Source organism: Xenopus tropicalis, chromosome 3 (genome assembly GCF_000004195.4).
Source record: "Xenopus tropicalis strain Nigerian chromosome 3, UCB_Xtro_10.0, whole genome shotgun sequence".
Lineage (NCBI taxonomy): Eukaryota > Metazoa > Chordata > Amphibia > Anura > Pipidae > Xenopus > Xenopus tropicalis.
This window is the reverse complement of record NC_030679.2, coordinates 14,919,901-14,947,466: the sequence shown is the minus strand read 5'-3', so window position 1 is coordinate 14,947,466 and position 27,566 is coordinate 14,919,901. Positions and strand designations below refer to the sequence as shown.

General features: G+C 39.3%; 1 protein-coding gene across 6 annotated transcripts in view; it reads right to left on the bottom strand.

The window, feature by feature from the left end:
* The window catches only part of tspan9 (tetraspanin 9), a 246,563-nt gene that overhangs the window by 80,454 nt on the left and 138,543 nt on the right, over positions 1–27,566 (bottom strand). For 4 of the 6 annotated variants that reach the window (XM_012958537.3, XM_012958536.3, XM_018091932.2 and 1 more), the window contains 1 exon segment: positions 26,462–26,541. In XM_012958537.3, the coding sequence (XP_012813991.1) occupies positions 26,462–26,524 (63 nt within the window). In that variant the 5' untranslated portion in view covers positions 26,525–26,541. 6 annotated transcript variants of the gene reach the window in all.

Sequence of the window (27,566 nt, the reverse complement as noted above, 5' to 3'; positions counted from 1 at the left end):
TTAGGATAATGGATCCCATACTTGTATAGGTATTCCCCTGTACTAAGCACAATTCAGCAGGAACAGCCCCCTAAGTCTGCTCATAGCCTGTACAGAGAGATACCATAAAACTTTGGCAGCATAGGGATTCCCCTGTACTAAGCACAATTCAGCAGGAACAGCCCCCTAAGTCTGCTCATAGCCTGTACAGAGAGATACCATAAAACTATGGCACATAGGGATTCCCCTGTACTAAGCACAATTCAGCAGGAACAGCCCCCTAAGTTTGCTCATACCCTGTACAGAGAAATACCATAAAACTATGGCAGCATAGGGATTCCCCTGTACTAAGCACAATAAAGCTAACAACCCAGCAGTAACATCGCTAGGTTGTTTTTTTTTTAGAAGCAGCGATTATACCCAGGTCATTGCCCGATTGTTTCCGATTACGAATGCAAGAATGACTTCTTCCCATTGCATCTGGCGTGATTTGTTTATGGCAATCTCTAAAGTAATTAAGAGCGCGCTCTGTCAACTAACAGCGGAATTGTTCGGCATTATGTTATGACAACGGCAAATGTTGTTTCCCCTTCAAGCGAAGCCTCATGTTGATTTATTTATTAAGACTTCAAGAAGCTGAATTATAAACCTAAACCTCATAAAGTACGGGGAGACTCTTCCTATGTTTCATTATGCAAATCATTAATTTAAACAGGTTTGGCCCAAAAAGACAACTGCACATGAATGATTTAAACCTTCCAGCTTGGGTGCCTGAAGCACCAGACTGTAGCCTTTTCCTCCCCACACAAAACATAATAATGTCTGGATGGGCTTCATACAAAAACTTTAACTTAAATCACACACCTGTCCCACCTAGTAAAAAAAATTGTATTTTGAGAGAGAACAGAATGTGTAAACATTTGGCGCCAACAGGCATGAAATTAGGTAAATTACTACAGTAGATGTAACTTTCTCTTTGAGTATGATCAAAGCAGATAAGCACAGTGTAAATAGGGTGCTGCTCCTCCATATAACCCCCCTATGGCTCTCCCAAGCACTACAAAGTGGCTGCAAGAGGATTTTCCAATGGGATTCCTGCCCACCAATGCTATATTCTAACATAGGGAGAGTAGCATGAAGGCAAAAATAAGGGCAATTATAGTGTTCTTGGTTCTTATGGTTTTCATCAGGCTGATATTTCTCAGGTCTAGTAGATAACATACCAACTATGTACTACTGTATGTACCAACTACAAACTTTGTCCCTGGCTTGGCATGCCCTGCCCCCTGATCTCACTAGCCTATTCATTTATGCCCCAACCAATGCTATATCAGCCATCTAACACAGGGAGAGTACCATGTCCATTTAGCACAGGATTTAAAACAAGAAGGGCAGTTATAATGTTATCTATGTTCTTGGTTCTGAGGGTTTCCACCAGGCTGGTATTTCTCAGGTCTAGTTGATAATATACCAACTATGTACTACTGTATGTACCAACTACAAACTTTGTCCCTGGCTTGGCATGCCCTGCCCCCTGATCTCACTAGCCTATTCATTTATGCCCCAACCAATGCTATATCAGCCATCTAACACGGGGAGAGTACCATGTCCATTTAGCACAGGATTTAAAACAAGAAGGGCAGTTATAATGTTATCTATGTTCTTGGTTCTGAGGGTTTCCACCAGGCTGGTATTTCTCAGGTCTAGTTGATAATATACCAGCTATGTACTTTGTCCCTGGTTCAGCATATTCTGCCCCTGATCTACCCAAGCACCCATTAGCCCACTTAGTTATGGCCCCAGTACAGTTCAAGGCATATGGAGGTCCAACTTTTGGTCAGGACACCCATTAACTCATACCAAGGTTACTGTAATGGGAAAACACTGCTGTATCAGCCATTCAGCCATAGTGTCAAGAACAACAAGAACACTTTCCCCCCAGATCTCAGCTTAGCTGACATTTAAGATGGCCTTTCAGAAATATCTAGGACAGTAAAAAGGTATTCTTACTAAATGGCCTTCAACCCGAGCCCTGGCCACTGCTGAAAGGCACCCCAAGGGTAACAGCCTCTCAGGAACCACTTGTCTATGGAGACTCTTTTGTCAGTGCAGTGTTGGTGCCACAGTACCATAGTACCATAACCGATACTCCATTTTGGGAACCAATACCTTATTCTGAACAGTATGTGGTTTTGTGACTACAAAACACTCCTTATCTGGATATTTGGGTCTATACATATGAGTTGAAACCCTTAGTGGCCAAAAGAGCTGTTGCTCTTTTGTCTATGCAGAATTTTAAAAAATACAATTAATATAAATTGGCATTTTTATGAAAAAGAAGGATGCTCAATATAGTTAAATTCATCAATACTAGCATATTTCATAAAAGGAGGTTTTGAGTATTCTTTGAAATTTGGGCCATCCAATTTAAGCTGAGCTTGGGTTCGTTGCTCATAGACAATACAATTGCTATGCTATTTTATAACACTTCATGCTTCTATTATTACCATTTTTATTCAATGATGACTTTTAGATCATTCTTTTTTTCCCAGTATAGTCAGGGATTTTATATGACATTTAAAATGTCCTAAATTCTACTCACTCAGCTGGTGATTGTTACGGAGAAGTTACCATTTAATGCCACTCTGGGAAAGTAGGGCTTGTTGGAAGGCTAACTGCAAAGGAGAACTTATATGCCTGGGTTTTGGGGGGCTTATGCTTAGTCCCCAGGGTTTCTTGGCTCACATGGAAGATTACAGTAGGGGGGTTTGAATGCTATAAAGAAGACCGTATTGGTAACAGGAGATGAGCCATAGACATCTGGTCTGCCCGGCAGTTAACTCCTCGGAAGTGTAAAGCTTATTCATTTCCTGAGAAAAAGCCGGGATTCTGGTCAGCCTGGGAAATAAATAGAATCAAGTTTGGTCATCATTAAACCAACAGTTGTTGCTGAAATCTGAACTTTTTCTTTCCGATCGCTGTACAGATGGAGAAATGACCCTTACGTAGGAGATGTTATTGTCCTGCCTAAAAGAATAAACAAGTTCTGCAGGGAATTTGAGCTTCTCAATCACAAATAATTGCTAATCCTCTACCAGTCCCATCAGAGATAACCATGGAAACAACCTACAGACTTTAAAAGGGGGCATAAACTTTATATATATCTCTACTATTGCACTCCTCTTGTTCTCCAAAGTAGGCATCCCAAACATAATAACTTATGCTGTAGAATTCTCCAATCCAAATCTTCCCGATCACAAATATATCTCTTATCTTCTCCTTATAGATTGTAAGCTCTTTTGGGCAAGGCCCTTTTTACCTCTCATATCTGTTATTGGTTGTTTTATATGGAATTCTGTATGTCCAGCATATAAACCCATTTATTGTACAGCACAGTGAAATATGTTGGTGTTTTATAAATCCATGCTAATAATAATTATCTTGCTCTTATTTAACATAGGATAACTCGTGGCAATTGTGGATAATATTGTCATCAGGAGGCTGGAGAAAGTGTTATTTAGCACCTCTAGCACTAACTACATAGACACACAAATATACACAAAGTAGGCAGAATATTCATTGGATGATTTTCTTTCATTGAGTGGCCTGCTGGCCTTGAAGAACTGTGGGAAAGATGTATCCAACAGTATTTATCTAAGAATTCATCCCTGGTGTTGCTGTACTACAGCTCTTAGCATTATTTAATCCATGATTTGTTGGGAGTGCGATGGGGGTTCTAGTACAACAACCTGGGGTTAAACATTGCTGTCATTATTCCCCCTTTGAAATAATAAGATAGCAATATCATATTCAAATTGCAGATGTAGGTGCAAAGACCTTGCAATTGTAACACCTATCGGGTTAGTTCTGTTTCAAGACAGTAGGGTAGATTACTGTATGTGTGTATAGCTGCCAATATTATGTATGGGTTGGCTCTCTCTATGACCCTTTCTCTAAAGTAGTAAAAGAGTTTCTATAATTCAATATGTTTCCTATGCCATTTTATTGTTTTAAAAAGATCCAGGGATTTCCTTTGACATTTGTAAATCAATAATAAGACCAAGTATACGAAAAGCTTTAAGTTCTGATGTTTGAGTATTGGCTGGTATAAGCTGGGCAGCCATGTCCTCTGTGTCTCTGAGCTGCTCATATTGAGGTCATTCCATCTCTGCTGAATAATCTTGGTCTGCCTTATCCAGTTCCTAATTTATTTATCCAGTCTTCATTATTAACATTAGCCTCTGGAACCAAACATCTAGGGAAGATGGAAGGAAACAGCTTGCTTTTGGCACTTCTTTCCCTACATGTTCAGTAAGGGATGGCACTGCTCTGTGCAGTCTACAGTTTGCTGCACTACTTAATGCACAAAAAAAGCTGACTCTGGGAATTGAGCATGCCCGTCTGGTGAAACAGAAATGTTACTGCAAGCAGTCGCAAAGAAACAAGGAAGAAAAGCACTATGCTGTATTCCAAATGAACTTTTAAGGAAAATGTATGCATGGCTAAACCCAGCTTGGTGTTATCTGAAAAGAAAACACATGATCCGGAATACAATTAGACTAAGGCAATGTAATAACAAGCCCAAAGCAACCAACCAATCAAGCGTTTGGAATAGTAACAAATACACATATCCATTTTTCCTACAGATTAGGATATATTTACACAGTTGACTATTGGTGGTGCAGCAATTATCACATATAACACTGGCAAGATACATTAAGTTAAGCAATCTGTATAAATTCCCCGGATTTGGATTCAGAGCAAAATGATGCTTGTTATTGCATTCCTAAATTATCCTTTGGTATATTGGTAAGGGTCAGTGTAGAGCAGTGGGGTGTCATCCCTTGGGGGATAATGATTATTTGCAGGGAGACTTAGCCAGAAGGCTTATTTGCTTGAGATTTGGGTTGAAACCCCTTTTTCACTCCTGGATAGACCTGTAAGCCCAGTTTGAAATTTAACAAGGGTGTTAATATATATTTGCAGTTCTACATAGAGTTGCCACCTATCTAGTTTTCACTTGGACTGCCCAGTTCAAAACTCCCTGTCCCAAGGCTTAGACAAAACTCTGCTGCTGGTGCTTTTTGACAAATATCAATACCGGCCTACCACATTATTACCCGACCTGCTTACATCATTACCCTGCCCATAATTATCATTAACACACCCCCTGATGTCTTCCTACAACCCCTTAATCCATTCCCTATCTGGCTTTTAAAGCAGAAAAAGGTGGCAACCCTAGTCCTGAATAGTCTTGGAATTATGGCTGAATGGCTGATACACCAACTATTAACTATATCTGTTATGAATTAAGGGAAGACCTGGCAAAAGGATAGACATCCAAGTGCAGCTTGAACCATAAAAAGTCCAACAAAAACTGTAAAAAAGTAGAGGATCAGTTTTTTGCTTGAACATTGTTCCATATAAAGGTGAGTTCCTGATGCACTAATGCTTGAGACCGGCGATGACATAGGTCTATCTCCACAACCATATATCTGTTACCTTGATATGAACTAAGAAGGTCCCTTAGTTACCTTGTTATAAACTAAGGGGGGCCCAAACAGGTTACAGTAGACATCCAAGGGGAGCTAGAACCATGAAAATTCTAAAGAAAACTGGTGTAGACTTTTTGTTTGCTTGAACATTGTTTCATATAAAGGAGTTCCTAATGCTCTAATGCTTTAGACCAAGTATTAGTTAGTTTAGCCTACACACACAGACAAACCAGGCAGTAAAAGGGAATTATGAAAGAATCTTAACATCCCAGTGAACCATACCCTATAAGAAACAATGTGGGGGGAAAAGCAGCTTAATTGCATAGCAAAGCACTCTATAAATAGAAGTATTATTAACAAGGCTAACACCCACCATTCTAAAAGCAATATTATGCCCCAATAAGTATGTATGCTGAGCAACAAGTAAGCACATTATGTTATATATGGAGCTATAAAAATCTGCATAAAAGCACTCTGAGCTTGCTTTAAAGACAAGCTGTTTGATGGATATGACAGAAGATTTACAGGTCCAAAAATGTCTGAACATGACCTTGAGGAAGTTACTTTAATCCCCTCCAACTAGCAACAATTTAAGTTCAGAGATCAACAATGAATGCCTTGATTAGCCTTGCAGACATCACACGTAACAAGCCATTTGCCGGAGATAATTACAATTAAAAATTTAAAACCAAAAATCCATCTCCAAAGCACAGTTTCACAATGTGAAAGAAATGCACCCGGTCCTTCGGACGACTTCTCAAAATTTATGGTCAGCTGTTCAGCAGTTATTCTGGGAGCGTGGGATCATAAAAAGTAATCAATTCTCAATTAGCAGACTCTTAGGTAATTATCAAACCATGTCTTTCAAAGGCTACCTTCCTCCATCACCAAGCTCAATGTCACTTTTCAAAATCTCCAAAGTCTCATAAAAGAGGAGGCGCCTCTAGGTATTGTTATAGGAATGGTATCAATAAAGCATTTGCAATAGGATGGCGAGATTCAAGTGCCTTTGTTCATTTAAGATTTATTGTAACTTTTACCATAGACTTCTATCTGTAAATCGTTTCTGTTACTGTGTAAACCCCATTGTTAATTTAGGATTAAGATTATAGCTCTAGTTTATAAACCATTACAAAAGAACTCATTCTCTTAATATATTTGTGTGAAATATAATTTTTATTTAGAAATTATAATAGAAATTCCTATTTATAAAGTACAGGTATTGGACCCCTTATCCGGAAACCCATTATCCAAAAAGTTCCAAATTACAAAAAGTCCATCTCCCATAGACCCAATTTTAATCAAATAATTTACATTTTTAAAAATGGTTTCCTTTTTCTCTGTAATAATAAAACAGTACCTGTACTTGATCCCAACTAAGATATAATTACCCCTTATTGGGGCAGAACAGCCCTATTGGGTTTATTTCATGGTTAAATGATTCCCTTTTCTCTGTAATAATAAAACAGTACCTGTACTTGATCCCAACTAAGATATAAATAATCCTTATTGGGGGCAGAACAGCCCTATTGGGTTTATTTAATGGTTAAATGATTCCCTTTTCTCTGTAATAATAAAACAGTACCTGTACTTGATCCCAACTAAGATATAATTACCCCTTATTGGGGTAGAACAGCCCTATTGGGTTTATTTAATGGTTAAATGATTCCCTTTTCTCTGTAATAATAAAACAGTACCTGTATTTGATCCCAACTAAGATATAATTACCCCTTATTGGGGGCAGAACAGCCCTATTGGGTTTATTTAATGGTTAAATGATTCCCTTTTCTCTGTAATAATAAAACAGTACCTGTACTTGATCCCAACCAAGATATAATAAATCCTTATTGGAGCCAAAACAATCCTATTGGATTTAATTACTGTTTAAATAATTTTAAACAGGTAGGGGGTAGGAGATCCAAATTACGGAATGACCCCTTATCCGGAATACTCCAGGTCCCAAGCATTCTGGATAACCGGTCCCTTACCTGTACTGAAATTATAAATAATATTTCCATTAAAACTGATGGAGAGTGAAAAAGTTGTCAATAAAGAAATAGAAATTACATTGAAAAAATCAATACAATTTCAGTGAAATCTTATATGATTTTGATGCATTTTTTCCAGTAATTTTTTTACACTCATCATTCATTTTGACAACTACAAAAAAATTATTCAGCCTCCAGACAAGGAAAATAAGATTTTATGACATTTCGTTGAAAACTCTGCAAAATGTTTCAATAGACTGAAAGAATCATATGTGCTGGAAATTACAATTTCTGTTAAAATAGAAGTTTATAAAATGATTATAAAAGTAACGTTATTTTTATAATGTAGAGGAATGAATAAATTAATATTTGTATGTATAAAAATGAACACAGTGGTGTATTCCTAGGCTTTCAGTTGTTACCATTAATACAGGATAGAAACATGTGATAGAAAATACAACATATCATTTCTATATCTATTTTTATACCCATGTCACAGTTTTCTTGGGAAAAGGTGGTAAAATGTCATAATTGCTGAACAAGTCTATGGTTGGATAGAAAGTCACAGGAGCAGTAAGTAGGTTTTATATGCATTTTTAGCTCATTTCATATCAATTTAATTATTGAGGTGCAACAAGGGCCCTCAGTTGCACAAGGTTACAGGTCATTGCTGTAAGTACCATTTGATCATAGATCCAGGAATATCTACAAAACAACACTCCTAAATTCTCATCCTTACTGGCCTTGAGCTAGGCTTCCAGAAAGATATGGAAGTGCATCTTTCTCTAATGTAGCATATTATCCAAGGCTATTGTGATATTAAAATCTACTGTTAATATTGATGTTGGTATATATGGTTTATGTATGTGAGTGTATATATAGGTCAGTGTGGGTCTGTATGTGAGTTTATAGATAGGGCAGTATGGGTCTGTATGTGAGTGGATAGATAGGTCAGTATGGGTCTGTATGTGAGTGGATAGATAGGTCAGTATGGGTCTGTATGGGAGTGGATTGATAGGTCAGTATGGGTCTGTATGTGAGTGGATAGATAGGTCAGTATGGGTCTGCATGTGAGTAGATAGATAGGTCAGTATGGGTCTGTATGTGAGTGGATAGATAGGTCAGTATGGGTCTGTATGTGAGTGGATAGATAGGTCAGTATGGGTCTGTATGTGAGTGGATAGATAGGTCAGTGTGGGTCTGTATGTGAGTGGATAGATAGGTCAGTATGGGTCTGTATGTGAGTGGATAGATAGGTCAGTATGGGTCTGTATGTGAGTGGATAGATAGGTCAGTGTGGGTCTGTATGTGAGTGGATAGATAGGTCAGTATGGGTCTGTATGTGAGTGGATAGATAGGTCAGTATGGGTCTGTATGTGAGTGGATAGATAGGTCAGTGTGGGTCTGTATGTGAGTGGATAGATAGGTCAGTGTGGGTCTGTATGTGAGTGGATAGATAATTCAGTATGGGTCTGTATGTGAGTGGATAGATAGGTCAGTATGGGTCTGTATGTGAATGGATAGATAATTCAGTATGAGTTTGTATGTGAGTGGATAGATAGGTCAGTAAAGGTTTGTGTGCTGGGTTCACTTGGAAGGGTTGAGCATAGGGTTCAACCCTATGCAATTATATATGTCACCCTAATTATTTTTCAGGCTGGCTCCCCCAGGCCAACAGTTTGAGAACCAATGCTAAAAGCTTTAACATATTGACCCACAAGTTACAATCACTTGAGGGTGGCACAAGGCATATAGATCACTTATCTACAGGTTGAACTACATCAGAAAACAAAATACCCTGTGAAATGAGCCCAAAGTGTTATTATAAATCATAGACTTTGAACAGCTAGGCAATATAACACAATAGCTTATAATTAAAATCACTCCTCCAGCAATCACACCACCATGCCTGATTATTGGATACATTTACCTTTTTGTGCTTCCAATGCACAATTCTAATTCAAGTCATTTATCATCATTCAGAGAATAAAGTTGATCTATGAATCAATTAAAGTAACAATAGAAATGTTAAATATCACCAGACATGTCTTCCAATTTGTATTTATTGGAACACTTTCATCAAAAAGATATTTTGTACTTGCACAATGATTTTTTCAATGTAGAGTATTTTTGGGGAAAAAGTTTTTTTTTTTTTTTTTTAAATTGTCACTCCTTTTCTGCTTGGGGGCCTATTTACCAAGAGAAAGATTCTTTGAGGGCTCAAACACGACTTGGATCTTAGTTGGCTCTCCCCACTCTGGCTATAATTACGACTATATTTATTCTGGCTATATTATTCTGCCAGTTCGACAAAGGAAACCATAAACAAAACCCAGACTGCTCTGCTCAAAAAGATAAATATTCAATATTCATTTCATCCATTCAAGTGGATGAAAATTCAGCCAAGAGTAATTCAGTGCTAAGCAGTATCAGCAATTGGATAAATGTAGTCAACATATGGTCAGTTCCCTTGGTATAAGGAACCTTCTGCTGAAAACAATGTAATGCACTACAAGCCTTGAAAGAGAACCTAGTAAACTCCCTTACTGCACATCCATGTAGCATGAAATGGAAATGTTATAAGAATGCTAATACTGAATTCCACCACCCAGTCACAGGCTAGACCACCTCCTCTTGAGCCAGGTTTTCCTGCCTCCAAAAAAAGGGAGATTTTTTGTATCCTCCACACCATCTCCCATTTAAATTATACATAAAAGAATAATCAGAACTAGAGCAAACACCACCCTCCTACCACATTTCATGAACCACGGATCTGTATCAGCTCCTAATTTGGATCTGATCTTATTGAGCTCTGTATTAACAAAATTCACTCACGAAGGTGGCCCTGGGACAGGGGTGGGCAAACTATGGGCCATGGCCCACGTCTGGCCCATTGGCCTTTTCAACTAACAGAAACCGCAGTCCCGGATCGCTACTCATGCCTTCAGAAAAGTTAACATCACGCGAGATTTGGCAGCAAGACTGCATGTAAGCGCAGTGACGCAAAACCTAAGGGACTGATGAGTGAAGACGGCGAAAAGGGTGCTGGGCTGGCCCGCCTGTCAAATTTTAAAAGTTAATGTGGCCCCTGAGCCTAAAAGTTTGCCCACCCCTGCCCTGGGATGAATCAAACAGTATCATTTAGCCAAACCACAGGATCAGTATGGTCAGTGAGTGCATTCCTTGTGTAATAACTGATTTGGACAAGTACTCTGATGACATCACACTAGTAATCATCAACCAAGCATGATATGAGGTCATATGTGTCCTCCCCATTCCTTTCTTACTATGTTTAAAAGAAAATACACAGAACATATTATTCTATTCACCTGCATGGGTATGTGGCCTCAATTTGTGTGGTATAGCATACAAAACCAGTACGTTCTGAACCTTTAATGAGCGCCACAGTTTCAAAATAAAGATGGCCCAACACGTCCTATGCTAGTTATGTCCTGTCTGTGTGTTATAACCCCCAAATGTTTAATTTAAGAACAAGCAGATATCAAATCGAGGGTTCTCTGTGCAATTCCAGGATTATTAAAATTGTCTATTCTATTTCTTTGTACTTTTATTGTCGATTGCCAGCTCAAACAAATAGGGTTTGGTTACTCATTATATCATCTGTTTATTGTTCCCACTGAGAGAAAAGTCTGAGAGAACAGCACTGGCACTGTGAATCAATCAGACAGCACAGAGCTATTCTCTTGAGCCGGCATTAATCAGCTCAACAAGCTGTCACTAAGGATTGCGTCACTCAAACAATATCCCAATAAGAAGGAAAGAAATCCTTAGGACTGCTAAAGCAAGAACTGCTCCACCACACTAACTTGTCCCCAGAGGCTGGTGTCAACCACTTACAGCTCATGAAGCTAAACCTTTTGCAAGGCACTCTTGCATGCTTTGTCTCTGATAAGTGTAACAGTTTAATGGAGGAACACTGGGGAAATTAACTGAGAGGTAAAAGTTGGGAAGAGCTAGTCTAGAAGTGGGTCCCCAAAGTACTTGATGAACTGCAGCTCTCATCCAATCGTATCTCATCATCTGACTGTTAATGACAGGACTTTGGAGTTCAACAACAGCCAGATGGGTTATAGAATGCTGAATCTATATCGAAATTGGTTAGCAGGATACTCAAGCATGTATTCCTCAGAACAGTGGTGGCCATAATCATCAACTTGTCTTAAAGTAGCACTTTAGTGTAAAAATGAAAATGGGCAAAATAGATAGACTGCGCAAAATAAAAAATGTTTTCAAAATACTTAGTTAGGCAAAAATGTAATCTATAAAGGCTGGAGTGAGCAGATGTCTAACATAATGGCCACAACACTAAGCTGTTAGCAGTCAGTAGCCAATCAGTGACTTGAGGGGAGGCAAAATGGACATAACTGCATGAGAATCTGACCTGCTTGCTCACAAACTAACTGAAAAGTTATGTCAAATGTGCCCTGACTAACTAAGTACAAGGTACTGTTTTTATATCACAGATAAAAAGGAACTCTTTTTTGAAAATGTTAATTGTTTTATCAAAATGGTAGACGTCCTTCCCATAAATCTGAACTTTCTGGAAAATGGGGTTCCCAATAAAGGAAACCATACTAGTACAACTTATTTTCTCAAAATAGTGAAATATTATTAAAATTCCATTACAATGAGGTTCTTAATAAATAGTAAGAAAAGGGGAAATAATGGTCAGTGTTGGAATTGGACCACATACTTCCCTAAATATATCTATTTTTTATATATAGAAAATGAAAAACTGGGACCAGATGTACATATAGGGATTGAAAAAAATATGTTTTAATATTTCTATTTGAAAATTACAAAAGGAAATGAAAAAAGTAAAGGGGATGGAATGCCTTGAATTATCCTTTACTAAATCCAGTACAACAAACATAGCTTTTTACACTGATGTATGGATGTTAGAATATAGGTTATGAAAACTCATATTACATAGCTGTATTAATAATTCATTTATAGATACTCTCGCAGGATCTGATTCCCCCAATTCTGTAGCTCACAGGTTCAATATGACACGCTACATAAAGCCTACATCCATTATGTGTTGCATTTACATCTCAGAGGGATAGTCTCTGATTTGTATATCATTATATTTGCTTTCAATTACAAAAACTTTCATGTTTTTTTTGTTTAATCCTGATTTTGCCAACTCTAAAGAATACACCCCTGGGGTTGGTGTACTGGTTAATGCACATTGGCGTAGAGATGATGGTTAAGCCAGAGATTCGATGTCAGTATGTAAGCCAACAGCCATATTTCATCTTATTGTAGCATGGGAATGATATTATCTCAGCAAGATATAATTCAGGGAAACAGAGCAGAGTTCAATATGGCTGAGCTAGAGGCTGCGGGTATGGCTATAATGACAAATAGATATGTATGTTCTCCTTGTGTCTGCATGGGTTTCCCTCCCACACTCCAATAACATACAGGCAGGTTAACTGGCTCCTGATAAAACGTGTATGAACGTGATAGGGACCTTATATTATAATCTCCACTGGGGCAGGGACTGATGGGAATGTGATAGGGGCCTTAGATTGTAAGCTCCACTGGGGCAGGGACTGATGGGAATGTGATAGGGGCCTTAGATTGTAATCTCCACTGGGGCAGGGACTGATGGGAATGTGATAGGGACCTTAGATTGTAAGCTCCACTGGGGCAGGGACTGATGGGAATGTGATAGGGACCTTAGATTGTAAGTTCCACTGGGGCAGGGACTGATGGGAATGTGATAGGGACCTTATATTATAATCTCTACTGGGGCAGGGGCTGATAGGAATGATACATAAGTGCTACATAATTATATATAAGCTATAGAAAGAATAAGCAACATACTGCAGAGTAATTATACGTTATACTTTAGGATATTTATTCCGCAGATCTTATAGCCGCTCCAGGGCATTTCTCTGAACTCAGTCAGTTTGCAGGAAGTTTTCTATTTAAAGGCAAGCATTTAGAAGACCAAAGAAACCTAGCTTATTTTTATCAGACTATAGAATACACCCACGCGGTGTCTTTATGATTCTGTGCAGGTGCCTGTGTATGTGACTTTGACAGCAGATGAGTTGGAGCTGACAGGCAGCCATTTTTGCAGCCAGGCATATTAGTCTGTGAATTCCTTTATCTTATAAGATGCCATTTAATATAAAGTCCACTGCAAAGTGTTTTGTGTAATAATGTCATTTTGAGTAATGTTGGCACTGGATAATCCAATATTAAGTGCAAAGACATACAGGAAGATTAGTCGGTGCAACTTTTTAAAAAGTCGCTCCGACTAATCGGCACACCGCAAACGACGCACGTTTAGTCGCTGTAACATGTATATTAAACTATGGCAGATTAGTTGCCGCTACCACGTTTGTAAAAAGTTGTGGTGACTAATCGTCCTGTGTGCCTTCGCCCTTAAACGGAACTTCTTTTTGACAGATCGTTTTTGAACATTTTGCGCTCTTTCACTTTAGCGGGTCCTTTTAGTTCACCTGGGAAAACAATATATTGGTTGTTTTTGGGACAACCTAAGCTTTCAAAGTATGGTGTTTTTGTGTAATTCCACTTCTGTAACAAGATACAAGATACTATTTCTAAAAAATGAAGAAAAATAATATTTTCCATTTTATAAACACATATGAGAAAAATACAACTCATTTAGAAAGTTCAATGTCTCTTGAACGTGCCAATACCAAATATGTATAGTTTTATGGAAACGTCTTACTTGTATAGGTCAAAAACTCCCAGCAGTACAGTACTAACTTTCCAAACCGCTGCTCCAGAAATCTGCATACTTTAGATTTCAAGGCCAAATATTTCACTTACAGTAGGTTTACCCTAGAAAACTATACATATTTGTCTTTCTGCTTCAAATTACCAAGTTGCAGTGGTTTCCTAAATTTATCAGCTTTTATAAAAAATTGTGACATTTTGGAAAAATCATTTCAAAGCTTCCAATCTACAGCATCTTATCTCCCACATATCATTAGGTACCAAGATAAAACACACTAAATATGAACGCCAGGGGTCCACTGAACAGTTTGATGCCCAATATGTATAGGTTTACCTAAGTATGTGGCATGTAGGGGACCCAAAATTAATATACCCCATATGATCTATCATTTCTGTCATTGCACTCACTGCAAAATCAACACTTTTACTGCATTTTATGGAGGTTAAAGCCAAAAAAGATTACCACAAAAAACCATATATTTTTGGAAAGTATACATTCTCTCAGATCTAAAATCCCATGTACCCATGTCTTTCTATTTCAAAGTACCAAGCTGCAAAGCTTTCCTAAAAATGGCGATTTTGATGAGACTTCCAAAAATCACTTCAAAGCTTTTATTTGCAGCATCCTACCCCCAACATACTATTAGGCACCAAGAAAAAACATGCTAATTATGTACCCCAGGGGTACACTGAACAGTGTGATACCCAATGTGCATAGGTTTACATGTATATATGGCATGTAGGGGCCCCAAAATTGCAGGACCGACTTGCCAACCCCCTTGACTCTGTGGAGCACTGTGGAGCACATATGTGATACGTGCTTGGCAGTTAGAGATTTTTCTGCAAACACGTATCACATACATGCTTGACAGGAAAAGCATTAAGTACTAAAGTCTGTCCCACTGGCTTTTATCAGGCACTGTGCTCACACACAAACCGAGGGCACACATACATGCTAAGCTATATCAGCGAATAAATGCAAAGACCTGTCACCTATACTCCTATGCTTTTTCCTGTTACAGTTAGAGCTGCATTATTTCCTGTCAGGTGTTCCGTAAGGGAGCACACAGAGCATTACAATCTCAATGTAACAGATGTGAAAGGTCAGTATTCAGTGTTTTGTATATTTGATAAGATTATTTCTAACCTAATACTAGTGGTCCAGACAACTGCTAATGAAGTCAACATGAACCAATGAGCAAATGAGCAACAAAACACCCAGAATTGTCCTTGGAAATTAATTGTGATTAATGTGCAGGGCCACCATCAGTAATTGTGGGGCCCATACTAGTATATTAGCAGGGCCCCTTACTCAGGTGGCCCCAGTTATTATCCCACGAGTTGCCTGGCCATCCTGGGCCATTAAGGAAGGGCCATCTCCCATAGACTCTTTTTTAATCAAATAATTCAATGTTTTTAATAATGATTCTTTTTTTCTTTGTAATAATAAAACAGTAACTTGACTGGATTTAGTCCTTATTGGAGGTAAAACAATCCTATTGGGTTTATTTAATGTATAAATGATTTTTAGTAGACTTAAGGTATGGAGATCTAAATTATGGAAAGATCCCTTATGCGGAAAGCCCCAGGTCCCAAACATTCTGGATAAAAGGTCCTATACCTGGATTTTAAAGGAAACAATAGACCTGATATAAACAGGTATAGTTCCCCTTTAAAGGAAAAAAACACAACTGAAAAAGCTCTGAAACTTAAATGGCAATATACAGCAAAAACAGGCAGCTTCCAGAGCAGCTCTGTGGAGCTAAGGCACAAGGGTATTCGGGCGGAGAATGGGCATATGTTGGGAAGCGATTTAAGGGGTGGGTTAAATTATGACAAAGCAACGGCCCAGAAAACAAATGTTTGTATTCTTGGAGCACGTTCTAAACACCAGAAAGTCGGCTTCACCTGAATGAAGACATAATTGGTTGGAGGGTGGCCAAGGCTGCTGTTAACAGGGAAAAGCATTGCGGCGATGCTAAAGAACTGAACCCTGACACATCAGCAGTGCAGCAGTGTTTAAGGTGCATTAATTTTACAGAGGGATTCAAAAACACTGCCAAGTGTACAGATAAATACAAGTTCACCCTTAAAGAGACAGGGAACTCAAGGCTTCCCATGTGTATAAAATGCTGCATTACAAACCTATATGTAATTCTAAGTGGTAGTAGTTTCAAATAGTCATACCTACTCTTTGCACCGCTGGTTCTGACTACATGACATAACATTGCAGTAGATACATTAACTCTCCTAATGCAAACAGCCCACTTTACAGCACTGGAGTAAAGCTATTCTACTTCTGAAGCTAAAGTTCCTGGATCCTCTTTGATCTATTATGTAAAAAGGCAGAACTTAACGGTACTACAGCAGGAGTATGACATAGTAATATCTGGGAGCGAAGTGCCAATGTTGTCACAAGGCTCGTCACCAGCGTGCCACCTCCAGAATGTAATTAATTCCTTTTCTCATTATAGTGAAGATGTGACATGAGATATTTATCTAAACTGATTCCATGTTAATGCGCTTCTTAGCACTTTTAAATTGCTTTCTGGGTGATGTGTTTACATTTTACTGCCTTCGGCATTTAAATGATTAATTGAAACACAGTGTTTAAAATGCATGTATCACGTGCTAACGATTCTGCAAGTCAGCAGGAAAAAGCAGGTTGCAGATGTGAGGATACAAAACTCCGGCATGGAGATAGAGAAACGGGGGATTTTGCCGCAAGTGGCCTACACTAAAGGGCTTTTCCAATCGCAGCTAAAAGTACGGTGGGTTTAAAATGCGTATTGACACTATTAATTGAAGGTACTTAGCCCATACATGCTCCTTGCACCTCCACAACTATGGAGAAGCACAACAAGCATGTTTGGATGCATATGCAAGGACCTGTTGGCTCCTGAGTAAGGACCAAGGAGGAAAGCAATTAATTAAATTTGTCTGAAGGGTTAACAAAATTCTCTAGTCGATATACAGGCACAAATTAGTTCAGGTGGCAGTTAGCGGAATCAGGATCAGGCAAAAGACTAAAAACCAGCAACCGGCACACCCAGGAACTCACAATGAAAGTGTTATATACGGGCATTGAACTCTATTTATTTAGAATTTTCATGCCTCACTTCATGTCATATGCTTGCATGATGACACATCTTACGATGCTTAAAACTGTGACATCTCTAGAAGCTTTGGTGCCAGACTACTGTGTTGCACATGACCAATGGTCCAATCCCTTTAGGTGCATCTGTGTCTATGCAGTCCATACAACAAACTGGATTCAATTGGAAGGAGAGGGTTACAGAGTAACAGGGGAACAAGAGAAGACAGAATTAAAGCTGGTTAATGGTCCATTTCCCTCTACCCCTCTACACGAGCAGCTGTTCAATCTGAACTTGTTAGGCTACAGGCCAACTGTCACATAAAATGCTATTGAGATTTCTCCCTGTCTGCACAAAAATCCAAACAGAGGCTCATCTCAAGGCCGTTCCCTGATATCACACGGAACGCAGCCAGGAATCCCCGATCTGCTTTGTTGCCTGACACATTTCATTTTCATGGAGGTTTCTGTTTTACCTCTATCTTTTTTTTTTTTTTTTTAGTAAATATTGGAGTTGGTTCAATATTTGTTTTCTGTCTGATTTTTCCACCATTTCTCCTTAACTTGATTTTCTGTGCTTGCCTTTAATAAGAATTTCCTATTGCTATCTAGAGACATTATTTGTGTATATATATATATAAAATCTTAAATAGATTGTTAGCACTGGGTGATGGATGTATAAATCATATAACAGTGGGATACCTTGCTGTGCCTACACAGAGTAACCATTGCTAATATTGAAAATATAAAAAGGCTATAATCACCCGAATGGATTTATGAATAACTAACTCCAATGGGATCACTTTTTCAAGGGCTTCACTACACAGCCCATCAACTGCTTGAGAAGGCAGGAAATTGGCTTCCACCATGGCTGACATGAAAACAAAAATACTTTTTAAATGCCACTTGCTCTATGAATATTACAAGAAATATGGCAGTCTGGGATTATATATCTTGTATCCCAAGCTCTGATGTCTGGTAAGACTTCAAGGCATAGACTGTTACATTTTATGCCTATCCCCCCCGAGGGAGTCCATCTGGTTTCCTAAATACCAATCAGATGTTGACTGGAACAGTCTACACATTTATTCAGGGTTACTCTCGTGGTATATATTCAATTTAAATCCATGCTACCAAATGTGCTATTCTCCAAGGTCTGACTCTTTCATAAGCTACTCCTGTACGTAAGAAAGTGTACCCTACTGCACTGGATTAACGAAAATTCTTTTTGTTATCAGACCTTGTTTTAAACAGTACAGGTATGGGTTAATCAAAATGCTCGGGACCTGTGGTTTTGCAGAGCTTTCCGTAATTTAGATCTCCATACCTTAAGTCTATTAAAAAATTATTCAAACATAAAATAAACCTATTTGATTAAAATTGAGTCTATTGGAAATGATCTTTCCATAATTCAGAACTTTCTGGATAACGGGTTTCTGGATAACAGATCCCATACCTATATTTTCAACTGTTGGAAAAACATTTCCCATAATTTAGGGCAATGACGCACACTGTTTTTTTGTGGACAGCTACTTGTTGCAGCTACAAAATAGATAATACTGTCTCTATGTGTGTTTTAGCAGAGACAATTCCCAGTATTGTCTATGGCAGGTTACTTCCTGGCATTCTGTAGCCGTGACTAGTAGCTGGCTACAAGCAGCACCGTGTCTCATAGCCCACAGGGGGATCACGGAGACTAACCTAAACAGCATGTGGACCCATTTGTTGAGAATCTTTGCACTAAATTGTTACCTATGATTAGAACAATGCTACCATTGGAGGTTCCTAAATATGGCCACCTCCTAAATTCAACATTTAAGGTCCATATTATAGCTACTATTCAATAACTGGTCACAACCGGAGTTGGGCTGGCCTAAAGAGGACCTCCTAGTGGGCCCACTTTTCTTATTTTCACTATAAGCCTATAAAGTTTCTATAGATGTCTAGTTGTTGTGAGAATAGGCCCTGGATGTCAGGTTCTCAGGTGGGCCCTAGTCTGACATTGTACCAAACTACTGCTGTTTTTTTATGTTATTTGTTCACTTTTTTTCAGTAAATATGCTCAGTAAAAACTCTACTGAAAAAGATCTAACAAGCAGGCAGTCTACCCCAGAATCTGTTGGCTTACTGTCCCACATAATCCATCTCCTAGTCCTAAAGATCCGACAAAAGCAAAAACTTTCTAGCATTAGAAGTCTACCATATTACCCACATTGTATGTACATTAAGGTATTACTTAGTGCTCATCAATGTTAGACATTACTGCAAGATGCCTCAAGTTAGGCCTTGACAGCTCACATGGAGTCCTCCATTCAACAGCTGCTCAAGAACACTCATCTTCTGTCACTTATCACAATAAAAGGCTGAAAGAACGTGGAATCCCACTGTTTGAGATATGCCACTTGCTTCTGATTTTTACTTGTTTGTTTCACTTAATAAATAATGTAGCGGCTGAGTTTACATGGTGTAATGTAGAGAAGGACACAATGCGAATGAAAATGCAAGCATTATGCATGGACGAACGCATCCCACCCCAAGCTGACACGTATCCTCAGCAGACATTTATGAGCCATTGTTCAGTTTAACAAGGGAAGCTGAATGCTGGAGTGCGCGTCGGCACTTAGGTTTGCACATTTTCTCAACCAAATGGGATAAGCCTCAGGGCTTCTTAAGAGAGATGAGGTGTATGGCAGATTTAAAACAGGAAACATGTACTGTATTTTATTACCCTCACAGCTTAGCAGAGATGCAAGTAACAAGATTAAATTCTGTGTTTTCTTGTTGTTTTTGTAGCCCCGAGGCAAACCAAGTTTTAGAGTAGGACAAGGAAAATAAAAAGCGATCAGATGCTACATTTATTATTATGATTGAAACTTACAAATAATGGCGGAATTAATAAATGGCTATTATTTTTTACATTTTGAAACTCGCTTTTTCATTAGCACATGTCAAGCCACAAACCAGCCACACAAGGGGGTTGTGGGTAATGCCCAGGAGGCAGGCAAGGCGACCTGAACTAGCACTAATGACTTCAACAACTGTGTTCCTGTTGGGATTAAATAAAAAGGTATCTATATATATATTTACTATCTATATAATATTTATAAAGAGTGCGCCTGCAGCATGTTCAAACAAATAAGGGACAATCTTATGGAGAGGTTGGCTAAGTAAGGAACAAGTCAGATATGCCAAATATATCCAGGGCCATTTACTGGTCATCTAAGGGGCATCAAAGCATAAGACCTTTTACCTCATGAAATGTAAAGTAAAATATTTTATTTATAAAGAGGGTTCACCTTTCCATGTATCCCCTAAATAGACACTACAAATGTCTTAGCCAAGCCTATACTTGCAGCCCTGCAGAACTCATTTCATACTTTTATTTCATCATAAATAGTTTTATATAAAAAAATAAAGCAAGACAGGGTCCCTGCATCAGTCCCCCTTCCCAACTGCAGCATCCACACCCCCAAGCCTTGCACCCCCGTACAAGACAAAGCAGTGCATCACAGTTGATGGCTACCATGTCTGTCCACTTCCATTCCTGTCCCTAGATCCCTTCAGCTCATTGCTGATCCTAGATCCTGAGAGCCAGAGACCAGAACTCAAGCTGCCAAACATGGTGGCCACCAACCATGTTGTCTTAGTACAGCTGTTCTCAACTTTTGGGTCGGGACCTTTTTGGGGGTCGACAGGGGTCGCGTAAGACCATCGGTTAACACATATTTCCAATGGTCTTAGGAATAATTTTTTGGTTGGGGGTCACCACAACATGAGGAACTGTATTAAAGGGTCGCGGCATTAGGAAGGTTGAGAACCACTTGGGATGTCCACTACATGGGAACATGGCTGATATCTTAAGTGTAGTTGCTGAGGTTGGCAAGGCCTGCGCATATTGCTTTACCTCTCCTTTAAAGTTGATAATTATGCAAGTACCCCAAATATGAAACTACAACTATGTGTACAAACCATTCTTAATCGCTTTACATTGCAGTGTTGCTTTAAGGATCTATAACTAAGGTAGGTGTATTACATCTCCCAGCAGGAGATAATATTTTAATGATACCAGATGGTTGTAGTTCATTTTCTTGTCTCTGCTCTGCTGGCTTTGACTTCAAAACAATGTATCAGAAGCCAACATATTAACAGACCTGTGAAAAACCATGTAAGGTTGACTTCTGCTACTTTGTTTCAGGAGTCAGAAGCAGCAATGGGATATATGTAAACTGGAAAGTTACTGTTGACTTCTGCTGCACTGTTTCAGGAGTCAAAAGCGGCAGTGGTGTATATGTAAACTGGAAAGTTGCTTAGAATTATATTTTCTTTCATCACTCTTTACAAATGGGACTATGGAAGGCACAATGGTGGGCATCACAGAGGGCAGAAGCAGAATAACTTATACTATAAAGGAATTCTAGTATGCTTTTAGATCTAAAGCGGCTGCTAGGAAAGTGTACAGATGAAATATCATTCAGCCCATAGAGTCGCTTACAATTTTAGTGATTAATAAATGATGTTGTTAACGACAGGAAGCTCTCAGAGATTAGAGACCATCGTTTCATCACTGACGGATCTTCATTTATTGTCTTAGAATAAATAATACTTCCTGGTAAGCATTTGCTTTATAATACATGAATTTGCTTCAGTCTCGTTATTCTGAAAGCTCCGGGCCATCACTGCCTCAGGCATCTCAGAGGATTAAATGACAAATCTATGCCACTGCCACTGAGCACTGTACTTAAAACTCGGGCATCTGTAACTTGTGACGTCATCTGAAGCATTGTAATCTGGGACCTGGCCCGTCTGGGTCACATAAGCACAAAGGCAGAGTGCAAGAGGTCAGACTTTAAAGGTGGGTGGATTTATATTTCCTGTTTTAAAGGGCATATAAACAATACCCTGCACAACCCAAAAGGCAGGTTAAACTTAATAACATATGCAAGATCATTTTAAACAAAGACTAAAAACTCTAAAACAATATGGATAAAAAAATGCTGCATTTTATATACTGAACTTTTATATACAGTCCAGAGGTTCAGCAGCCCTATAGCAGTAATGCAGTAATCCAGGCCTTCAAATTTGTCCCCAGCAGCTCCCCATCTTGGATCTTGTTAGGCCATCTTTTGTGTGTCAGTGGCACTGCACATGCTCAGTGTGCTCTGGGCTGCTGTTGGAAAGCTTATCTTAGGGGTCAATGGAAATCATCAAGCAGAAAGTGAGGCGCTACAGGGCTGATTATTAATCACTAATCAATGTACAATGCTGGTGTCTCTGCTGCCAGGTAATATAAATCAGAATTAATTACTAATTATTTGTATTGGGAATTTTATATTGTGAGTGGGTCCCCAAGCTCAGGTAAGTGACAGCAGCCAAAACATGTGCTGGGAATAAGCAGAAAAGAAGATGTGAAGCTACTAGGGGCATCTTTAGGGAAACATGTCCTTCCTTATTGGATCAGTGGAGTCTAAAATTTTGAACAGAGACAGACAAATTATTAGTTTTAGGGTTGCCCAAATGCATTTTACTCTACTGGTGGCCAACCCCATTTCACTTATATAGCAATTGGACACACCTACTTGTTGCGTTTCCAAATGTTACCTAAGACGCAAGTGCCAATGCCCCTTGCAGGCAAACTGGGAAGACCTTTGACATTTTTGTCCCAGCCCACAGAGCTAGTAATTTCTGAAAAAAGTCAAGTAAAGTAAAACTGGAGTAAGAACTTTTTGGGGGTTATTTAAAATATTTTGTTTGTATAAATAAGATAAAATAACTATTTTAAAACATACAGTGACCCCTCGCTTCCCAACTGCATCACCCACATTACCCAGGGCTCAATGCATACTGTAGCTGTACAGCAAGGTGCATAACCACTATGGTTTAGAAACCCCTGGGCCAGACTGGCTATTTGTAGATTGCGGCAAATGCCAGGGGGCTGCTGTAAGATGCCACAGACAGTCACTATTAATTGGGCCTGTGGGGGCTGTTTGGGCATCTGTGTATTTGAAAAACCAGACCCCACTGCTTGCCGACCAGGACATGTGCACTGAAAGCTGACCTGGATCCTGGATTTAAGTGTGCATGATCAGTATAGACAGCAGTAGTTGCTCTCAAAATGTGTCTGCAGGCAAACATGGTGGCCACACACCCCGCCACGCAGCTCTTAATTGGGTCCTGAGGTACAGGTATAGGACCCGTTATCAAGAATGCTCGGGACCAAGGGTATTCCGAATAAGGGGTCTATCCTTAATTTGGATCTTCATACCTTAAGTTAAGTCTACTAAAAAATCAATAAAACATTAATTAAACCCAATAGGATTGTTTTGCATCCAATAAGGATTATTTATATAAAAAAAGAAAAACAGTTTTAAAATTCGGAATTATTCGATTAAAATGGAGACGGCCTTTCCATAATTCAGAGCATTATTGATAATGGGTTTCCAGATAAGGGATCCCATACCTGTACCAGGAAACTCTTTATGAGTTTGGATTTTGCAGTTGCAATTACTCCAATTTAATGCCAATGTTGTCTTGACACCACTTTTGTGAGTGCTAACAATAAAAACAACTGAACGCACTATTTTTGCCAGTGCAAGACAAACAGGCATCACCACCTCCAGAATAATCTCCACTTTGGATATTGAAGAAGGAAAATTCCGGATTTACAATTAACCACTGTGCACCCTTAGCTCAGACACATGTAATCTCTGTGAGGAGCAACACCAGATGGCCTTCATCATCCTCTGTGTACCACAGAAATGGGACAGAGACAGCAGCAGGAACCAAATCTGTTCGCTGACAGTATATTTGCAGCAGGTGGTCCTTAAAGTCAACACACGGACGCAAGCACATCTAGGGACAACCTGCTGGGAGTTGCAGTTCAGCAACATTGAGTTCCCCATATTCAATAGCTTTATTAGAAAGGCATGGATTGAAGTAGCCAATGCACAGGTTTAACACTTTAGGTGTCAGAATAAATCATTATAAATCAGAACGTTGCAGTATGGAAAGGGTTGAAGAAATAAGCCTTCAAGGTAACAGATGAACTAAACTAGGATATTACTCAAGGGGATTAACCATTACCCACCTCCCCTTACTGCTTTCCCCGTAAAATCCCTTGTGTGTGTGTGCAGCTAAACAAATGGAGAATGTGATAAACGATGTCCGACAGCTCATTTGCAACCCAAAAAATGATCATACACTCCTGGCGCGGTAAGGAATGATCCTCTAAACTTGCCTCCCAATCTGTTCTTCCCTCACCAAGACATATTACAGAGATAGCTAACAGAATATGTTACAGTGAGTGCGGAGCTTGCACGGCAGAGAGCGGTGCCCGCTTGATCATCTTCATCTTAAGAGCCACATTGGAGCCTCTTGCTAACTGTTAATGTGGCACATTACACTCATTCTCCTGATTGTGGCACACGCTGTGCCGGCACTTAGATCTATGTCATCATTCATTTGCTCATTTTTTTATAAAAATAAATGGTAAATTGGGTGAGTTCTCATGGAATAATGAAAAATAATTTTTGCCCCCATTTCTGTTCCTTTTTTTTCTAATGACAGGAAGCATATGCACTGTAATGCATATATATATATATATATATATATATATATATTTATATAGATGTAGTGATTTTGTTTTTTCCCAAAGAGTAGGTTTAACTAAAATCAAAATTTTCCGCCCTTTCTATTGACAGATGTGAAATATAAAATTCTACGCTGATCTGCCGTCATGGGGTTCTGCATGGGCAATGACTGAAAGATCACAGCTATACACGTTATATTACGTTTCTGTCACTGCAGATAAAGAGTAGAACGGGTACAGGATTGATTATGCAGAAACCCATTATCTAGAAAGCTAAGCATACACAATGGGTGCAAAAATAACCCATAATCAAACCATTTTTCAAGGTGTGAATGCTTTAGTAGTCTTACGGAACTGTGGTCCAAAACCCATTACTCGGAAAACCCCAGGTCCCAGGCATTCTTGATCCCATATCAGAGTTACTTCTGGGTTCTACCCATGGGAAAAGCAGCATGTTATATAATCCGTAATCCAGATACACACATTGCTGCATTGCTTTAAAACCTTTTAAGCTCTTTCTATATAAAGTTGGGAGAAGTCCCGGCACATTCTTCCTACACTACATTATTTCAATATAAATGGATCCTGCGTTATTAACCCGGCTTGGCGAGCGTGGAGCTGAATCAGAATTAAGGGGGACAATACTCAAAATGTGAAAGAGATGACCTTACTCCCAGCAACTGCTAAGTTGCACTCTAGTGGGAATGTGGAATTCAGAACTTGCCCGTCTGTCACTTGTGCAATTGAATTACACACAAACCGCAATTACACATAAACACACCAAATAATCGCAGCAATTCCGACCCTAAGGGCTGAAAATGCACATATTGTTGAGTAAATAAAAAAAAGTAGCAATATAAAGGTAGCCACACTTTTATTGTGTTAAACACTGTGGAAAAAATCCAACAAATCCCCCCCCCCCCCCATCAACTGGAGAAGAAGCAGATTAACCCTTTGGACACTAGGGGTCCTCCAAGAGTATTATTGGACACACTCTAGTGCTGAAGCACATTCACAAACACAGTAGTAGTTATGGCATATAGCAGTTGCATGTATATGAAATGGTATAGGGGAGCAAACCCCTCAGCTGGAGGAGGGCCCGTAGATCCCACTATTCCCTTCTCATACACAGGGGTTGGGGGGCACAGGAATGCAGCATTCTGGTCATGTGTAGGGGCAATGTAAGAAAACTCAATTGCACCTTTTAGATGGGAACGTGCTGCAAATGTTGTATAGTAAGGCAAGATGATGCCACAAGAAAAGGCTACGTGTACATAGTATGGTAATAAGGTGCTGGGAAAGAGGTTGTACCATGTGCATAAGAAGCCAATAACACTTTAATAGCAGGTAGAGGCTGCAGATGATATAAACTTCTAGCATTAACCAGTATCCTAGGGCTACCCTAAATGCTGGGAGATTGAGTTCAGCATCAACAGCATGAGAGCCAGAGGTTGATTTACAAATCAGGTAGTCCTATCTCATCCTGGACCCCAGCACAATTTAAGACTGTGTCAAAGTGGAGGATAACCCAACCATATCACAAAATAAAAGGGCAGTAAATGAGAATATAAAGGGCACTTACCCAAAATATCAAGTTGAAGAGGAACATCATGTATTTCAAGCAGCAGAGGCAGCCTCGCGCCATGTTGCACTTCTTAAACTCTAGAAGGAAAACAAACGATAGATCCAGGTAAAACACCACATACTTCCCACCTTTGGGGGCAGAGTACTTGTCCCTTTTGCCGCCGGCCTGGCTCTGGCTACGGGATCCAGCAGTACCATAAAATGCTCCGGCAGTGAACCCCCTCCCAAAGTCCCTGGCCGAAGTGGACGGCTTAGCCGAGTCTCTGCTATCTACAGACGGACTTCGATGAATGGAAGAATCTTCGCTACTTGACTTTTCCATGGTATTTCTTTGCACAGTGCCCGGAGCAATTGTCTAGCATCTCTCAGCATTCAGTCAGGCTCACAGCAAGGGGAACCAGTGATTTATAACAAAGATCCTTCCAGAAAGCAGCTTATATACAGTATATATTAACCTCCTAGGCATGGGGTCCACTGTGTTATCCTGCTACAATGTTACCAGTCCTTGCTACAGTGTTATCTTGTCGCATCCTAGAACACTTGGAATCATGTTGGGCTGCTGAATTACATCCCCCCCGGATGTATACCACTCTCTGTAAGAGCCCCCCTGAAGCACTTGCAAGTATCCTTCTGCCAGTGATCTCCCTTAGCCGGCTGTGCTGTTGTATGGAAGCATCAGCAGCTGTAACTGTACAGGGCAATCCCACCGAAAATCCCCCAGCCACTTCTCAAGTCATAAAGCTTTAGCCTCCCTCCCAGCCCACCTCCAGCCTCCCAATTAGCCAATGAGGAGGAATGCTGCCTCCCAGACACACGCCTCCTTGACATAATACCTTTAAAAAGCCCCATTGCTCGTCTCTCTCTCTCTTGCAAGTGCACAAAGTGAATCTATTCCACAGTTAAATGTCAGGAAAGAATCCTAGAGCGCATAAAATACTAAATCCCACCAATATACAACACCACATATATATACAATACATATTTATATATTTTATATATATATATATATATATATATATAATATATATATATATAATCATTATTATTATTATTATTATTATATATATATATATATATATATATATATATATATATATATTCAC